The following is an 18,477-nucleotide window of genomic DNA, read 5'->3' on the forward strand; positions in this document are numbered from 1 at the left end:
GGGGATGGGATTCGTTCTGGAATCTTCATTGTGAGCTCATAGCTATTCTCTATGGCTCAACGCCTACAATAATCTCGTTACCCGGTATCTGGGCCCCGCTGGCCCCGGGGGTTTGACAGGGATACAATGCAAGGTGCTTTGTCCGTACCTGTCGTGCGGGCCGATGTCGATCGCAACGTCTCCCCGATCTCGAACTGTGGGATTTTTCTTATTTCCTCGAGGCCAGGGAGCGTCGCGCGAGGGCGAAGTTTTCCTTTCTCCCGTCGCAGCTCCCATCGTCTCGCATAGAGAAGTTTGTTTGAAAGTGTTTTGGCTCGTTGGGAAAATATGGAGATATCTCGGGGTTGCGCTAGAATTGTGTGAAATCCACCGCTAGCCGCCGGCGAGGGCCGTCTTCTCTTTTTAATTCGACGGACTAGTCGCGTTACGAGAATTCGAAGGACTCATTTCGCCGTCGGCTAGAATTCCAATCGACCATTCAGTCGTCGGAAAAAAGAGTCTTTCGTCGAATAAAGGATCGCTAATTTCCATGCATAGCTTTTTGAACACGAGAATTCAGCTGGTTATCTATAAGATTTTTTATATTAAATATTTTGTTAATACATTATTTCTGTGATAATTTTTTAAAAATTTCTAGTAGAGAGAGTATTTAATATTAATTCTTTGAAAAATTATTTTTATAGAACATATAAAATAAATTTTATTTACATATTATTTTTAAAAAGTTTCTAAAAAGTTGACTTAATTTAACGCAGTTCAACTTAATTAAATCAGCCATAGTTTCCACGAAATAGAAACGAGTCCTTTGAAATTGTCTAACGCGCTCAATGGGAAATGTCCGATGAGGCTTTTTTTTTATTATTACCCTCACAATGCCGCCTGCTTTTTCAACGAACAGGAACGCGCTGTCGTCACGATGTCGTGTTGTCGCAACATGCTGTGCGCGCGATGCCAACTGACGCGAAAAACGCTCGTATGGTGCGGCGTTGCTTCTAACGCGGTAATTGCCGGTCAATTAATTTGTGAAAAACAAGAAGCAGCCGGCGCTACCATATTGGGCATGAAATTGATTCTAATGAATCGAATCGAAGTCCTTCTCTTGCCCACGGCGCTGGGACGATGACGCGCGTGTCTCGGGCAATTGATCGATCAACCGGTTTTCTGTGGCTCGTTTAGACAATGAAAGAGGTTCTTTCAGTGCCGCTTAATGAAGACGTGTTGCTCACAACCCATCACGAAGTCGTTACGAAGGAGAACACGAAACCTTTTGCAGCAATGACAAGTAAATAACGTCGCGAGACCATGGAGCCTTTATTTGAGCTCGGCGATAGATCGGCCTCTTACGAATTACTGATGAGATCTTTGCGTTACGTCACACTGTAGCGTTTAGTTGCCAGTGAATTAATTGTTTGCATTCGGAACTATTCTTTAAAGAGATAATCACAATATTGATCTTTAGATCGTACAATGGAAATAGTGGTAATGTTACATTTCTTATTTTACAGTGCCAAACCGTTTGTCAATCAATTGTGATTGTACGCGTTTTCGCTGTTGTATTCACAATGAAACGACTTGACTTTTGATGACGTGATAAAGCCGTCAATTGCAGGCTCTCGTTAGCCGAAACTCCCACAAATCAAAGTGACAATCAACTCTTTAATAAGCACGTCCGCATGTTCACCGATATTCCATCATTATTTATCGCGGAATCATAAAAATTTTATTTCTCGTGTTTAATGTTTTATTTATGAATAGCTTTAAGCAGAAAATATTTGAGTACGATTATTTATGAAAATACAACGGTATAAAAAAATGAATTAAATTCCTTAATTACTTTCTAACTTTCAGTGTAAAAATTCTCTTTATCACACAAACAAATGTGCATGCAACACAAAATCTACGGGGTTTCGCCCCGTCTATTCTTCCGCGACCAATCACGATCTGCTATCTCAGCGATTCGGAAAGCCCGATAGAGCCGTCAATTGCAGGCTCTCGTTACGTGAAAATTTCCCGAGGAGTCAGCACGCGCGGCGCGGGAATCCCCGCGAGTTAATACCTCTAACCCCTATGATTGCAGTCAATTGAAGCGGCCGACCTTATCAGATCTTGGGCGCGTGCCCATATGCCGTCTCCCACCACATGGTGCACCTCGTCGCGGCGTCCGTGGCAGGTCGTCGGCGAGGAGAGGGCTCGCCGCGGTCCCCCGAGGCTCGGCCTGACGCGGGACGGTTGGCGATCACCGGTACGGCACCGGTGATATCACGGCCATCTACAAATATATTACGCGCATTATGCGTGCGCGTCTCTATTTATGCGCCCGGCGTGCATGTCCATCGGCGCAAAACGTGGTAGTCGCCACGCGTTATAGGCAGCCTCGCGCGATGAGCTAGCATATGTCGCGCGGCACGACATAGCCTCGAATGCAAATTCCCTTCAGCGCTGCTCCGCACGCGAGATCCGCGCGCTCGCTCGTTTCGAAGCAATCTTGACGGATGCGCAGCGCGCCCATACGATGTACGCGATAATTTGCGCGGAAACGCCGGGCCGCGCCACATCCGCGAAGAAGTCATTAATTATTTATTAAAGCGGCCTCGCGTACGCGCCGGATTATTAAACCCGACTTTACGACGCCGCGCGCGGCCTCGGATCGCCGATGCTTTCGCTTTCGCGGCGATCGCGCGCAAATTATTGGACTACCTATATGCTAACTTAACGGCTCGGCTCTGCTGCGCAGGATGTGGCACTTGCTCGCCTCGCTTAGCTCGACTTTGCCTTATTTCCGCTTGATTTAATACTTTGTGGCGAAGCGGTTGATCAATCGATCATGCAATGGGGAAATTGCAGTCGTTGGAGTTAAACCACTCTGGGATACCTAGTTATTAATTGAATGACCTAAACACCCCCCCGGGCAGTTAACCATCAAAGTCTCCGCATTCATAATTGTTCAATGTTTATCGTTCCGCTGCAATCGAATAAATTTCCACAGTGTTTATTTAAGGAGTTTATCTCAATGAATACTTCAGCATGGCGATCAACAATCGTTTTACGCACGCCTCTCGGCAATTGGAATGCGATGCACTTATCGATAGAAAGAATGTATAGACGCAAAAGGATATGTATTCTTAAAACGATCCTGGCAGTAAAACAATGTGACGGAGAATATTCGCAGCTATCGCGAAATCCACAGAAAAACAATAATATATTGCAAACATCGTCGATCAGTGGTGTTAGAAGCGCGTAAAAGCGAAATCCTGCAAAGGACATATCGAGGGGCATCGACGGCCACGAAACATGTATCTGACACCCAAACGCGCTCCGTGAAACTGTATGGAGAGGGAGGGGGAGACGAGAGAGAAAGAGAAAAGGGGAGACAAAGATAGCCACCACGATGAATTCCGCGGCTCCCACGTGAAGCTATCAAATGTCTGACGAATGAGCAGGAATGCCGTGCTATCAAAGGATCTGGCGTCCCCTCCGTCGCGCCATCGCCCTCGTCCGCTTCCTCTTCGTAAATACGCGCGCGCAAGGAAAAAGAAGGAGACGAGAATAAGACGATGGGGGGATGTCTTAAGACAGGTAGCGAGCACAAAGGGAACCGGACACTCGCCTACGCCTGGCCATTTTATTCTACGGCTGGTGTACCTAAAGCACGAAACCCACCGCGGCCTCTCGAGAGGGTAGCCTCCTCCTTCACAGGTGCACCCGGGAGCCCGCTAAATCTTCTCTAATTATATGCCGCGTTCCGCCGGATTCTATTTACCCGCACCGATCTCGGATAACCGGCCGACGCGGCAGCGAGCCGGTATGTAGAACGCCGATGATGTAAGCCTCGGATGAACGGGTTGCAAAACGACGGGGGGACGAGAGAGGTGTGTAAGGAGCGCATCGCGGTGTCCGCGAAGCGCGCAGGTAGCGCATCTCTCGAATCTTCATGAGACGATTTCGAGCGAGGAATGCACTTAGCGTTCATTGCAGCCTACTGAAAGACTCAATAGCGCGATATTTATCGTTATTACTTGCAAACTTGCGCTCAATTGCTTACTGCACAGCCAGCGTACTCGCGTTAGACGTTTTTCGCACTTACGCGGAATTGTAGTGTATAATTATGCGAGATAGATACATTTAATACAATAAAATATGATAAAATGTAATAAACGCGCATATGGCTATAAGAAATAATTGCCAAATAAGAGAAAATAAATTTACTTTTTTTTTTTTAAATTAGATTATAACATGGTAATAAAAAGTTGATAAATAAGAAAGTTGTTGCAAACTTTGGACAAAAACTTTCTAAATCTTATATAAAAGAATATGTTTACAAAATTCCACTTCTTAACGTAAGAGTGTAGCATACGAAAGTGTAAATTCCTGTATTTCTAGTAATAAGAGCACTTCGGAGAATGAAGCATCCGGACGTGAATAAACGAAAGCCAGCGATCTCAAGCTGCTCCTCTCGAAAGGGGCAAAGGTTTCTCTCTCCCGTTTAAAGTTCCTCGCTATGCGCGAGGCCTACCTGCGTCCATAGATACCCCTTCCCCCGAGCATTACTCGAAAGAACCACTCGCATCGGCGATCAGAGGACCTTACAGCCGGCATAAAACGACGAGCTTAGGACCAAGCACGATGCTGCAGGATGTTATTGCGCAACGCTTACGAGACGGCCGCGCCGTATCATCCCGCAACCTCCTACAGGATAAACAATGCACGTAGGGATCCTCTCGTACGCTCGAACAGGATATGGAACCTGAGAAGTCGACCGGACACTCGTTGCGGGAGCAGTAGTGATGGGCTCGATCCAATTGTTGTCGCGCGATTTTCAATCAATTTCAAAGCAGATCGCGATGTACAACGCGTATGCGAAGATATTTCTAATTTATTAATTTTATAGGTGCACAAGATTTTCAAGAAATATTATATTTAATGTGAATCTCTGATACTTGAAGGAAAAAACTTTGAAAAAATAATATAAAATCTATATTTCAGGCATTAATGTTTAAGCAATTTCAATGAACGAAAACGAGCTTTGTATTCCGCATTTCCGGCCGTTCGCTGGCTCGAAGCGATGATTTCAACCGTGCCGAAACTGACACTGGCCGACGCTTGATCCCATCACTAGGGATGAGTACCGACTCATAACGCTCGCGCGTATCTCCGCTCTCGCGCGGCGGAGCGAGATCCCGGATAAGATGGCGCGGTGGGTGGCCTATTCGGCCGAGTAAGTAGTAAACGCCGAAGCGGACACGTAACCGCGCGGCCGCGAGACGTATACTTACGATCGCCTTTTTCTCGCCTAACTGCCGTCCGCAATGACGGGATCGCGGCGTCGGCTTAAGAGTCGCGCGCGGAATCGAGAGCAATTCGCGACCGGCTCGTTTCAGGGCGAATGGCTGAGCAATTCGCGAAACCGCACGGCCCAAGTGCTCGTTAAACACCGCCGCGGGGATTATTACGAACGGATTATGCTTGACGATTCGGAGTTATGCGCTCGTTTCGAGGATTGCGATCGGCTGGCGCCGCCGGGCGTTCGGGGCGTGGATCGTTAAGTGATTTTCGTGGTAGCGAATTCGGACGCGAGATCCTTTCGTTGCGTAATGCGCGAGCGACAGCTCCGAGCTTGTCTCAAACTGAACCGATTAAGCGATTTACAAAGTAGACAAAAACGTGAGAGAGACAGAAATGCTGTCAACTTGTCAAGGCTCACATTTCAATCTTAGTTTTTTATACGCAGTAATTTATGTATTAACGCATTATCCATAGTTTATCTTCAACCGTTTTACCGTATTGTGGGAGATAAATCTGTGGAGATTGCGTAGGAAATCGTAATAGTTTTCGCCGCAGCGCTCGGGCAATTTTGCGGCGAAGAAGGTGCAGTGTAATTAATTAACTCGGACTAAGTATCTCTATAATTTCTTTCCAGCAGCACGACGCGGATAATTGCAGTCGTTCGCCGTGAGAAATGGCCGATAAGCGCGCGCGTCGATCAACCGGTCACACCGTAAACGCCTCTAATCCGCGCGACGAGTCGCGCAGAACAATTTAACGACAGCAGAATCCCGGAGAAAATCTTTATTCTCGTTAACGCGGCGGAACTCGGATGATTATCGCTGACGTCGCACTGCCGCGACTTATCGTACCGACGATTTACGAGAAACCGCGCGCCCTCGCGGCCACGCCTCGGCTGCCGCAATCGAAGAATCGGTAATTCGGCTTACGTTACGACCCGGCGTTCCCTTCTCGTGTCTCGACGTAGCGGATGAGTTAGCGCCGGCGAGGCGAGAGAACGAGGCGTTTCCATTCGCCGGAAATTAAAATATTTCGCCGCGCCGACAGAAGGGTTATCTCGCAGACCGTGCGAGGTCTTGCCGCGCGCGCGCGCGCGCGCGTTCACTCGCTCGCGCCGATGGCTAATGGAACGAGCGGGGTAATGGGGGCCGCGAACGAGGTGGTTTCTTCAGGGACGTGCGCCGGTGGTCCCGGCTGCGAGAAAGAGAGGGAGATCTCTATCGCACCTGCAGCGCCTTGCACGAGGTGTGTGCCTGCTCGACTGCCTGCCTACCTACCTACCTATCTACCTACCTACGTACGTACGTACCTGCCTTCCTATCCACCTCGTAAAAATTAATAATTACGATGAAACTTACGAGGCGGCCGAACACTCCGTTGACGATCCTCTCGACTACGTGAAATTGGGATGCGGGGGGGAGGGAATAAGAGCAAGCTTTATTAACCGTGGTATCTCGCCCGTAAAACACTCTCCCGGCATCACAATCGAGCTGCCGTTGGCGGACCCAGTTTTTCCCGACGATAGATATATATATATAGTTCGCGCGGACCGCTCGTCCCGCGAACGTCGTCGCCGAGCGTGAATCTCGAATCGATTTCTAACCGTGACGACACGGATTTCTTCGTCTCTTTGTTATCGATTTCGGATCGGCGGATCCGCCGTGCGCATTATTGTCGAATCGGAAACGCGACGAGAATGTCGATTGTGGGAAAAGGAATCCTGGAATGTTTGCGTAGTCGACGGAAACACGCTGTTCGCGTGTTAAAATCGATTTTCGTGACGCATTTCTTGTCGTTAAATTAAAAGTTAAAAAGAATGCTTGATAAAATATCAAACAATAAACAATATGATACGCCACGCAGTTTTAAAAGTCAATTTTCACAATTTTTTTCTAAAGAAAAGAATATCGATTTTCTGAAATACGCAAGCAACGCGTCTCCGTGTTCCAAGTATAGTTATAATTAAATGCCCCGCATTTTTCCCCAATATATATAATATTATCTGACAAGTTTTCCAAGGTGTCTGAAAGCCATGATAATCCTCCCGGAAAACGCGCCATGTGGGCTTCGCTTGCCACGCGGGCTATTCATTACACGGCACACCCACCGGCCCGCGGCGTAAATTAATGGCTAATTTTTCGGTAAACCGTGAAACGCGGACCACGCGCCTCGCCGCACCTTATGGAGCGCGCTGTGCGCGCGGCAGAACCTCTCTACCCCGACAGACGGTCCACGTGCCGAAACGCGAACGTAGAACCAATGCATTAGCACCGTGTCCGACGTACACTTCCTCGGTACAAAGCTGCCTGTTTCGATATAATCGAACATGTGTTTATATCCAAAAGATATCACATTTATCTTTATATAAGATTAAAAAATTATTTTACTTTTACGTAAAGATATCCATGTATATTGAAATTGATATAATAAAACGATTAGGATGCACGTGAGAATTATGTTTGAATAACATTAGCACCAGCTATACGGCCGAAAGGAATTCGAAGGAGAAAAAGAAATACGTAAACATGCACCTGTGCGAAAGGACCGGATGTCCCATTGACCATCGTCCAATATTGTGGGCGGCGCCGCATTCCCGATTGATTGACGAGACTTTAGTCAGTGGAGTTTAGTTGCGCCTAGTGCATAGGCGAGATCGACAACTCATTGATCTGCGAGTGAATAGGATTTCCTGTCAAATTTTTCTCGAGCAAACATCGTTAGTAGCTTCAGTTATTTTCTGTCATTCGAAAAATTCCGCTTACGTACCGGGAAAACGAGTTCCTTCTTCTTTGAATATCTTTTAGAAAGTCTTTTAGAAAGCGTGCGATTTTAATGCAGCAGGTGTCCTTCGTTCGGTTAGCGCTCTGGAATTTGCTATTCATCTTGTGTGCACTTCTTTTAGAGAATCTCAGTACAAACGCGATTCCGTTCGGAGCACTCGCGTCTTATCTTTTCAGGAAATGAAAGAGAAATTTTCCGATCGCCAAAGCGTGCTTGATAAGCGAGTTTCCTCGTCGATCGCTCCGTTATTATTATCTCGCCTCACGCGACGATTCCAAGCGCAAATACAAGCATCGGAGGCGTAATGATCACGATGTAATTGAATTAACGGAACGCGGGCGATCGATCCCGATCGCTTTCATAGCTCGCCTTTGGCGCGCGTTCGAAGGCTGCGGTCTGATCTTGGTCGAGTCGTATATAACGCGGACGCGGCAAAGAGCAGGTAAGGCCGAGGCCACGGTGCCTCGTCATGAAAGGCGCAGTGAGTGTGCGAGAGTGTTAAACCGAGTTTTCACGCTAGTTGATAGGCAGATCGCTCTAGGATAGTGCGTCGGCGCGTGGGCGTTGAGTGGTAAAGATACCGGTTTACGATGCCACTAAAGTTGCACTCGACGCGTAATCTAGAACTTTTTTTCCCCCCGACACGCCTTCGCGCATACGAGAGAGGAGGAAGGCTCGGGCCCGAGACGACGATGCTCTCGAGGGCCGCCGTCGAATCGAGGGCGCACACGGCGTGAGTTTTCCGCCCATATAAACTGCGCCTATCCGCCCGTAAGCGTAACGTCATAAAACCGGGCGATCAAGGTTGAGATACTGCGAGTAATGTCTCTCTCTCTTCGTATTTAATCACCTTCCGCATTGCCGCGGGTCCGATGCTCGCGCCGAGCGAAACCCGCTCCGAGTGATTGAAACTTTGCACTCGGATTCGAGGTGAGACATGTTATTATTGCAGCGCGAGGGATAGCGACGCGCACGTTTGATTGAATTTGATTGTTGATCCAACAATGAGGCACGCGTATGACGTAAGGGATTTTCCTCTTATAATATCAACGTGTTCCCACATTTGCCGCTTCGGCTCAACTCGATTTAATGCCGCGGATCTGGTTATAATTAATGGTTTCATCGCCGCTTTTAATCGCGGTAACAACTTCATCCACGGACGATTTACCGATAACACGTATATTTATCGGACACACGATGAAGATATTAACTATAATTATACCCGAAGTGACTTGTGTCTTCATTATCTTTATATCTTTTCACGCTTCACCTTACGCATTTGCCGTCAAACTTTTCCGCCATTCGTCTTCTCTTCCCCGCGATACTAGTTTGCTATCTCCGATCTCGCGCTAAAAGAAGCATTTTCTTTTCATCGTTCCGGACTTGCACGCGTACTTGTTGCAGCAGGTACCCGAAGCCGGCGATATGAGGCGGCCTTGGGTTTGCGCGCCTCGCGCTTTTTCCCCGGGATATCTTTATCAGGATAGGCCATCCGCGCGTAGTCGGGTTACGGCTTGATCGCGGCGTACGTTTCGCCACGATTCGATAACCCCGCAGGCGCGATATAAGAGCCGGTCGCGGCGAACGCTCGATGGAATACCCGCACCGGTGGAGCGCTTTCTTGGCAAACACTCGAGAACGCGTGCGAGCATTACGCGCGCGCGCACACGCGCACGGCCGTGCGTGTGCGGCGAGACCGAACGAGAAGATTCTGCGAGGGGCTCGCAAGAGGCGGAGAAGCGGATCGGCGACGAAGGGGTGAAGCGCGGGGTGGGGAGGGAGGGAATACCGGGCGTGCATTACCTTCTGAAGAAGGCGCGACTCCCAACGACTCTATATAACTGCTTTAGATAAGGATTGAGTAGACATCACCACGTGGAATGCCGTTTTCCATAAACCCAATACCTACGTGCTCTACTGCTCTTCCTTCCTCCTCTTCCTCCGTCCTTGTCGGTCGCTTTTCGTTTTACTGTCCGCCAGCTCGGTCGAACCTCCCGGTTCGCGCCGCGCGACCACCGTCGCGTCGCTGTGTGTGCGTGGTGCCTTTTATTGAATGACCCACGGCCGTAAAGGCACGCGCGCGTAAGTGCAGCGTGTTAAATCTACGAGCGTGCAGCGCCTTCAATGATCCTCGAGAGCGGGAACGAGCCGACGTCGGTGCGATCGTGATCTTCGGTGGGCGGCGCGGTCCTTACGAGCTCGATACCTCGGCAACCGCCTCGTCAGAAGTGCGGTACGCTCGAAATACGAATTGCTCTCCGCGAGAGCGATCTCCCCGCGAAAGATAAACGCGTGATACGTTCGATATTAACCCCGGGATGTGCGAAGAATATTTTGCTTTGAGAAACGTTTCTCCTTCATTATTTCTGTAAAGCTATACTACATTGGTCGCAATTTTTGCGCGGGCCACTTTCCTAGATAAAAAATGTGGCTGATGCGCCGTTACTGTGGCGCTTCGATGATCCTTAAACTCGACCGAGTCGGCGGTTATATCGAGAAACGTGATCGTGCAATGGGAGATTGGCTCGTTTTTTCGCGGAAAAAAAGTCACAAAGTCAACCGACTCGCGAAGGATACTCGGATCATAAAAACGTTGCGATCGTCTCGTTACACGGATAAGATCAAGGATAAGATCTCCGAGCGTGTTTTCTGCGCAGCGACACGTCGAAGGTAAATTAGCATATACGATAATCCGGGTGAGATCGCGCGAACTATTCCGGTAATAATGCCGTATGGAAATATTACCGCCATACGTTTCGGCTTAAGGACGCGTCTCTTCGGATCCTCCGGTTTAAAACGCACGCCGTTGGCACTTGTGTAAATTGCAGGCGGCGGATATTTCAAGCGCACGCGTGAACGTCTATTCATATATCATTAAGCGACGCGTCTTTCGACAATTTTTCTGTTACGTCATAATCCCACGTGTTCGACGACGCTCTCCCGACCGAAAGGGAGGCGGAAAAACGCAGGAGGAATGTCACGGCGTTTGCTTCCGGCAGTTTTCCCAAGACCCGGTCGTGCCGAGCGGGTCAAACGAGAGGTGGGGGACTTTACATTTCAGATGAAGCTTGAATCGCGTGGTATACACGGTGGCCCGAGTCTAATCGTCCACGCGATCACGCCAGTGGATCTCTCAGGATCACGACAATCCTCTAATTGCGGCATTATAATTACAAATAGCCGATTATGTGCGACGCGGCGCAATAATTGCGGGCATGAGCGTCGCGTATGTATTTGCATTTCCATCCTAGGTGTCTCGCTGACCCCGTGGCTGCCGCGACATTGTCAAATCGGCAGGGAGGATCGGCGAGACACATGAATCGCTCGATGGTATCTACGCGCGTCCGTGAGAAAGAGACGAGCGCGGCGAGAAGCGAGACGGTCGCGGATAAATCAAGGAGATCGCTTTATTTTCTGCGGGTTCCGCGTGCGCGTAATGTATGCGCACTGGCGGAATACTCTGTTATTAAAGAATATATCGTGCCACGGAAGACAAATGCAAGTGTTTTACGGGACACAATAGATGAATAGCGCTTGACAGAATTTATCTCGCGTCTTTTTCGCTCGGATGTCATCCACGATAAAATACTAGAGACAAATGGATGAAAGCTGACATGTGAGATAGACAATAAATATGCAAAGAGCACATGATAAATTATTTATAAAATCATATTACCTAATTAGATTGGGAGAAATACGTCGTAAGATATGATCGCAAAGATATCTCTGTCGATTTATCATCTTGAAAGAAAGAAAAAGAGAGATTGAAGAAAAGAGGGACCAAGGGGAACGCAGTTGTACGAACTTGGACGCTGTGTTCGTCTTTATGTACTTAAAGGTTCGCATTGTGCTCGCAACAACGAATCGTGGAATCCACCGTTCCCTTCCACCGCGCCGGGGCAACATCGGCAGATTTCGGGGCAACAATATCATCTGGTGGCTCCGGGGTGATGTAGGGGATCGGGAATTCTGGGCGTGGGCTCGCGACATGCGCCGGGGATTCGCGTCGACCAGACGGAACATCGCTCTCATTTGTGCCCGCACGAGGTTGCATGTCTCCCCGTCTCGCGGCGGCGGCAGTCGTGAAAGCGAAAGAGAGAAAAGGGAGCGCGGAGAGACAAACCGACCGCTTGACATTATTATTTCGCTCCGGGAGAAACGCTGTCCTTGCCGTCTGCGAGCGTGTCCCTCACAACCATTTCTCGCGACGCGATGAGCGCTCGTTTGATGTAATTATCGCGGGTTCCGCTAGCCGACGTTTTTCGCAACGTCGAAAACGTAAGAACGGCGCATCAGGATGCCCGCGCAATTTTCACGATGCTTCTACGCTTTTTCAACAAAGAAAATGCAACTTGATTTTTTTGTGTTCGCTCAGAGCGATATTTATTGACGTTCTTTCTCATTTCACTTTTGTTGGATTTCCGGATGCTTTCCTAACTCCGATGGAAGATCCGGATCACATCCTTGGTTCCTAATAAATCGTGCTCTCCCCCACGTTCTGAGGACGCATTAAGACTACCGTGTCTGCGACACGTGTCCTATCCCGGCAAGCGGATGCCGAGGACACGGGAAAACCCGTATATAACGTTTTAAATCCTGCTAGAGAGGGTGTCTCCCCATCACAGCGCGTGCCGCAGGGTACATTGCAGTAGCGTCAGCCGATGCTTTCTTCAACAAATTTTTTATTTCCAGTCTTAGTCTTCGAGATTAATTTATTACGATGGATTTGGATGAAAACATCAAATCCGTCGTCAGCATAATTGCGCATGTATTTTTCTCATTATTAAATTTTTTTCGTCGTTTCATTGAGAAAGAGTTAATTGTTGCAAAGTTAAATTATCTCTACATAAGACGTTATTAAATTGTCATAAGAATATTATTGAGGCTGCACTGAAAAAAAAAATAGTTGAAATAACCATAATTTCACTAAAATTTATAGTAAAAAGTTTCATTGTTTCTCGGAACCATGCGAATAGGGTTATATAACTAGTATTATAGTAGAATTTACTATAAAAATGAGTATTCCGACTATAATTTTTTTACCATGCAATTATAGTTCATTTTGTCATCGATTTTTTTTTCAGTGTAATGGACGAGAAAACGAACGATTGAACCAGCCTATCTTTCTTCACAATTCTATGCCTCATCGTCTTCGCGATTCTTAGACGTCTCGTACTCTTCGACGACGTGTTTGCCTAAATCGAAGGCGGTGAATCTTCGAAGGATTCACCTTTCTTCGTTCGTCTTCGCGGCGAAGAAACGAACTGATTTACATACCGGCTACGCCACTGCTGTGCTTTTACTGCGGGGGAGATGACACGAGCGTGACGATGGTGTGCGCTTATATGCGGATGTGTGCGAGGATCCATACACGTGGACCCCTCATCGTACCCGGAAGGTGCGGCCCCCAGAAGTTCAAGGACTACACGCCAGGTGCCGCTGAAGGGGACTTAAGCCGAAACATGTGCCAGCAGGTCCTTCCTCTGAGATCCTTAGAAGAGCATCTTCTCGCGTGACCTCTTCATCCCGCTGTTGTTCCTTTCAGACTAAATGAATTCACCTCGCGAAAAGTCTATTGTTGGAACTTTTGTAAAATTAAAAACGAATACGAATTTTGTTGCATACTTGAAAAAAAAAATCAACCTCAATAAAACTCCGCGATTGTAAAGAATATTTATAAATTGATATTACAGTTAATCGATCTCAAACGACGAAGCCATACGGCGCGTCGCGATAAATACTTTATGACTGTTTGCGTGATCCCGTTCAAACATTGCGTGTCAACGCATTTCTTGCGAAATATATATGACGCCGATCGTAAGTATCGCAAACGATAAGGAAGTCCCGTTATTATTCCTAGTAAATCCGAATGGACACAACTCTATTCTCTTCTCGGTTAATTTACGATGCTACCGATAACACTTCGAGTTTCTTTGAAACGACGCGTCGTCATAATTTTCTCGCCTCAGACCTGAACGCGATATCCGAACGACAGTTCTAGAAACACGGGGCCTATCTGAACTAATCGCCTTAAGCTATCAACGCGTCCAGACTAAGCCGATCATTTCCTAAAAACCGGCGTAAGCGGCGCGAGATTATTTCTATCTGTTTGAGACATACGAAAGGCGAAAATGTACACGTGGCAGAGATGCTAGGATATAAATAGCTCTCCGCTTATTATTGATAATAAAATTAAACCTTGAAAATTATCGAATGCATAATTAGCGATCGACGCCAACACGCGATCGCTACGAACGACTGTAAGGTGAGTCCTCGCGCGACTATACGGCTTTCACGTATAGTCTGCCTTTTTCCCTCCCCGAGTCGCGTGGCGAGGAGAGCGCGACGAGAGGCTTTCGAAGGAAAAATACGGAGTCGATCCTCCTCGCCTGGCCGTCGCACCCACACACACTCCTACTTTCAAACTCGTATCAAGTACGGGTCTCGGTAATCTCCGACATCGACGGTTATATACTTATCCGGCTCTTTTGCCGGCGAGCATGATTCATCCTGAGACGGCATAAATCACTCCGCGGGTCCCAATTCCGTCCGGAAGATGCCGACAACTTATTGAAAACGAAATTTCTCCACGAGTCGTTCACGCAATCTTTTGTTCTTCGATTACGTCCGTTTGCGCGACAAATAAATTGTTACACTCTAAATATTTCTTTAGAAGGAAAGTGAAAAGTCCATTTCATGACTAATCCAAGTAACATGAAAAATGCAGCCATCTTTTTTTTTGAGTCGATAACGCGAGATATCGTGAAAAATACGCAGTTTGAAGTAAGCGCCTCGCTCCGGCACAGAAAGGCCGTAAACAATATTGTCGCGGTGCGTCTCGCGACGGGCTGTTTATCACTCGGACAAGGAACGTGTTAACGGAGATCCGTAAAACGAGGCAATAGATTTAGAAAGTACATAAGTCGTAACGACAGCGCGGAACAGCCCCCTTTTCGGCTCGTCCGTTTCATCGAACTCGTTTCTGCGGCGCAGAACCAGAACGAGGTCTATGCAGATGCAGCTGCGCGTCGGTCGGTCGCATCTTCGTCCTAAAGAAACGCGCGGTCGTTCCTAACGACCAACGTGTGGGCTCGCGCGCGCGCGCCGGTAAGTGCCCCGAAGTGACGCACAAAAATAGACGGAAACGTATGTTCGGCACGCTTCCTCCCTCGCTCCTTCGGGAAAAAATCCGTCAGCGCGACAGATGCGACGATAACCACGAAAATGTCTGAATCGCAGACGCCTGTCTCCCAAGTCGCTCCAACTGCTGCTTTCCACGGCGACCAGGAGCCGCTTGAGTCACGCGCATTGATCGGAGATTTATTTACGTATTCGCGTCGCGCGCGCAACACGTGTTCCTAAAAAATTGTAAATTGCTATCTATAAATATGACCGTGCCGTAACACTAGACAAATCATTATCGGTATCGTAGAAGCGGCAGCCGCAAAATAGAAAGGCATACGTTCTGCTCAAACGAGATATCACTTTTACGTACACCTGTCTCTACGCGCTTCTAAAAATATCACCAATCATTTCTAACGCGCTTTGATCCCGCGGGCGACAAAAATAGGACGCCTTCTACGCGTTTTCGATTTTTTTTTTTTTTTAATACAGTAAACGCGTTGTCGTTTATTCATTGCACATGACACTCGATTGGAGATATCGAACGAGCGAAAATTTGTTAATTTCACTTCAAGCGGCGGCCGCGCGATTTGTAACACTTTCGATTAATAATCGTTTAAATATCAATGACGGCGAGTTAATTGTCGGCCCCGGTGTCACTTTCGCTAAAAAAAAAAAAAAAAAAACGCAAATTCGCGCTGCGTCCAAAGGCACTATCGCGAATTCTTTATCGTCGCCGTCATCGGGTCGGGGCCGCATAAAAATCGTTAATAATCTCAGCTATTTGTATGCGCTTGCTGTTGCAATGCATTTTGTAATAATCCGGCGCTGTGTTCCTTATCGCGTTTCTCATTTAGCAGTCCACTTCAATTAGCCGTCAATTAGATACCACCGGCGGAGCACTTGGCTGATTAACGAGTGTCTTGAAACCGGTCAAATCGTTTCCCGTCGACATCAAAGCTCGCAGGCCCGAGCGAGCGACCTCACTGAACTCGCGTATGCATATTTACCTGCATACGCGCGTTTTATAATAAGTCACTTACGAGCCCGTTAACGGAAAGTTTCAATCACGAGGTTTATCAGCACAAACGCGCCATTATCACGCGCTACGCCGGACGTGTGTACGCGCAGTAACTTCTTTTTCTATTTACTTAATTATCACGCGTTCCCACACACACACTTGCGCGCGCGTGTGTCGTGACGAGCTGTCACCGTGCGATTCCCTTCCCATTTCCTTTCGCCCACTTTTCGCGCTTCGAGAACATATTGCGATTTGATTCAATTTAACAGATCCCGCCCGATGTAAAACGCACTGATGTGTAACGACGCGTTATCTAGACGTCGGTAATTATCGCCGATAGCAAGCGGCCGTCTTCCGCGCTCGCATGCTTCACGCGCGTATTTCGTGGCTACTTTGTGTCTTTTTGCGCAAAGCGTGTCAGACAGCGAGCCGCGGTAAATCGAAGGCAATTTCGCTCGCTTTGCAGAGACGCAGATGTAAAACATAATAATGCATTTTCTATCTGTCCATCTATCACTCTCCCTTTCCATTCCGGCACGGTGTTGTGCTGTTGCGAGCGATAAGTGCGATTTAATTTAAAGCTTGTTCAAGTCTGAATTGACAAGACTCTCTAAACCGTTGGTATATATCAATTTTTATACGGATAAGCACAGATTAAATATCCTTAGGGGCATCCTTAGAAATACATTACAGGCATTATTTCTTATTTCGAGAAGTAGAACTGAAAGGAGAATGCATGGATTGGAGATGTATTTATTTATTTAATACGCTCTTAATTTTTCTACTTGATAACGAGTATTACCTTAGAAATATTACCGAGTATTACTAACGAGTATTAGCGTAGAATGAGTCCCGATGTCTCTATGCTATTGCATTGAAAGTTCCTAATTGAAAAGTAATCTATTTTTGATATTTTTTTGTACTACTTTTTTGCTTCAAATAGTACACAACTTTTTGGGTAATATTTTCTGCAAGTTGTATATGGTCTTTCATGTTTTTTCTATATAAAAATTTGACATTAGCAGTAGAAGTGAAGGTATCAGTGAATGTGATTATTATCACAATTGTTAAATGTTGAGCGGACATTAAAAGTGATTTGTCAAAGTAAGTTCATAGTTTGTATTATTCATATCTTTAACTTTTTTTCGCATAAAAATTTTTCGATAAAAATTTGTAGTTTTTATGATAGTTGATAGAAATATTAAAAGTTGAAATACCGTCTCAACGGAAATAGTGGTCGTGTTCTTATTATTGTAATATCTCTTATTGTTTAATCTATTTTATTTTAAACGTATAATTAATATAAAATTTTAATAACAATTGGACTAAAAATTGATTATATTAACTTACACTTTTTCTTGATCTGTGTTGCAGGATTCGAAATCTCCATTATTTAATTCGGTACAAACATATATCATTTAAGATATACGTATCAGGAGATACAAAAATCTATTGATGACTGGGTTTTATTGTTCGATAAACAAATATTTTGGGATGTTGATAATTCGATTATTATTATTGTTAATCAAGTCAATTTTTATTATACCCTCAGAGTCCATTATAATGATAATTTCTATAAAATTTCCGTTGGATGAGACATCTGTATTTTGATTAGCATTTGCCAAAAAGAATTTTTCTGTAGGTCAAATTTTATTTTGACATCATAATGCAACGGTTTGAAATGATTGCCATTGAAAACATTGTTATTAAGTTCAGTGTAATTTTTCGTAAATTCTGCAGTAGATAATATAATTGTCACGATACATACTAATCCGTTTAATAAGATATGTCGGAACGCTATACTAATTTTCATTTAAAATTACTGAAGAAGAATTTCTTAAGTAAAAATAAACACATACATTTGCAACATATTCTGCTTAACTTTTACATAAGAAAAATAAAGATTATAAGTATAACAACTATTGCAGTTAATCGTACTAAAGCGATGTAAGATTTTCATTAAAAATAGTTAAAAGAGAGAAAGAATGATTTCTGATAGTGAAAAAAGAAACAAAATTTTAAAAACAAAAGATTATATATTATAGAATTTTACGAGAAACATAACTTATTCAAAAATTCTTTTTAAATATAAAACTAAATATAAAATAATATTAAAATAATATAAAAAATATAAAATTAAATATAAGATAAAAAAGTTAAAATTATATAAAATTTATACTAAATACTAAATAACACTAAAAATAATACTAAAAACACGATAAATGAAAAAAACAATGTTTAATTTTATAGAAACTTACGTCTTACCAATA

At 45.7% G+C, this 18,477-nt stretch overlaps 1 protein-coding gene across 1 annotated transcript in view; it reads left to right on the forward strand.

Moving 5' to 3' along the window:
* LOC105676460 (uncharacterized) overlaps window positions 1–18,237 on the forward strand; it is a 99,534-nt gene extending 81,297 nt beyond the window's left edge. Inside the window, exon 4 of the mRNA XM_067351873.1 lies at window positions 13,149–18,237. Within this exon, the coding sequence (XP_067207974.1) occupies window positions 13,149–13,153 (5 nt within the window). The 3' untranslated portion in view covers window positions 13,154–18,237. The remainder of the gene's footprint in view (window positions 1–13,148) is intronic.
* The last annotated feature ends 240 nt before the right edge of the window (window positions 18,238–18,477 follow it).

Source organism: Linepithema humile, chromosome 3 (assembly GCF_040581485.1).
Source record: "Linepithema humile isolate Giens D197 chromosome 3, Lhum_UNIL_v1.0, whole genome shotgun sequence".
NCBI lineage: Eukaryota > Metazoa > Arthropoda > Insecta > Hymenoptera > Formicidae > Linepithema > Linepithema humile.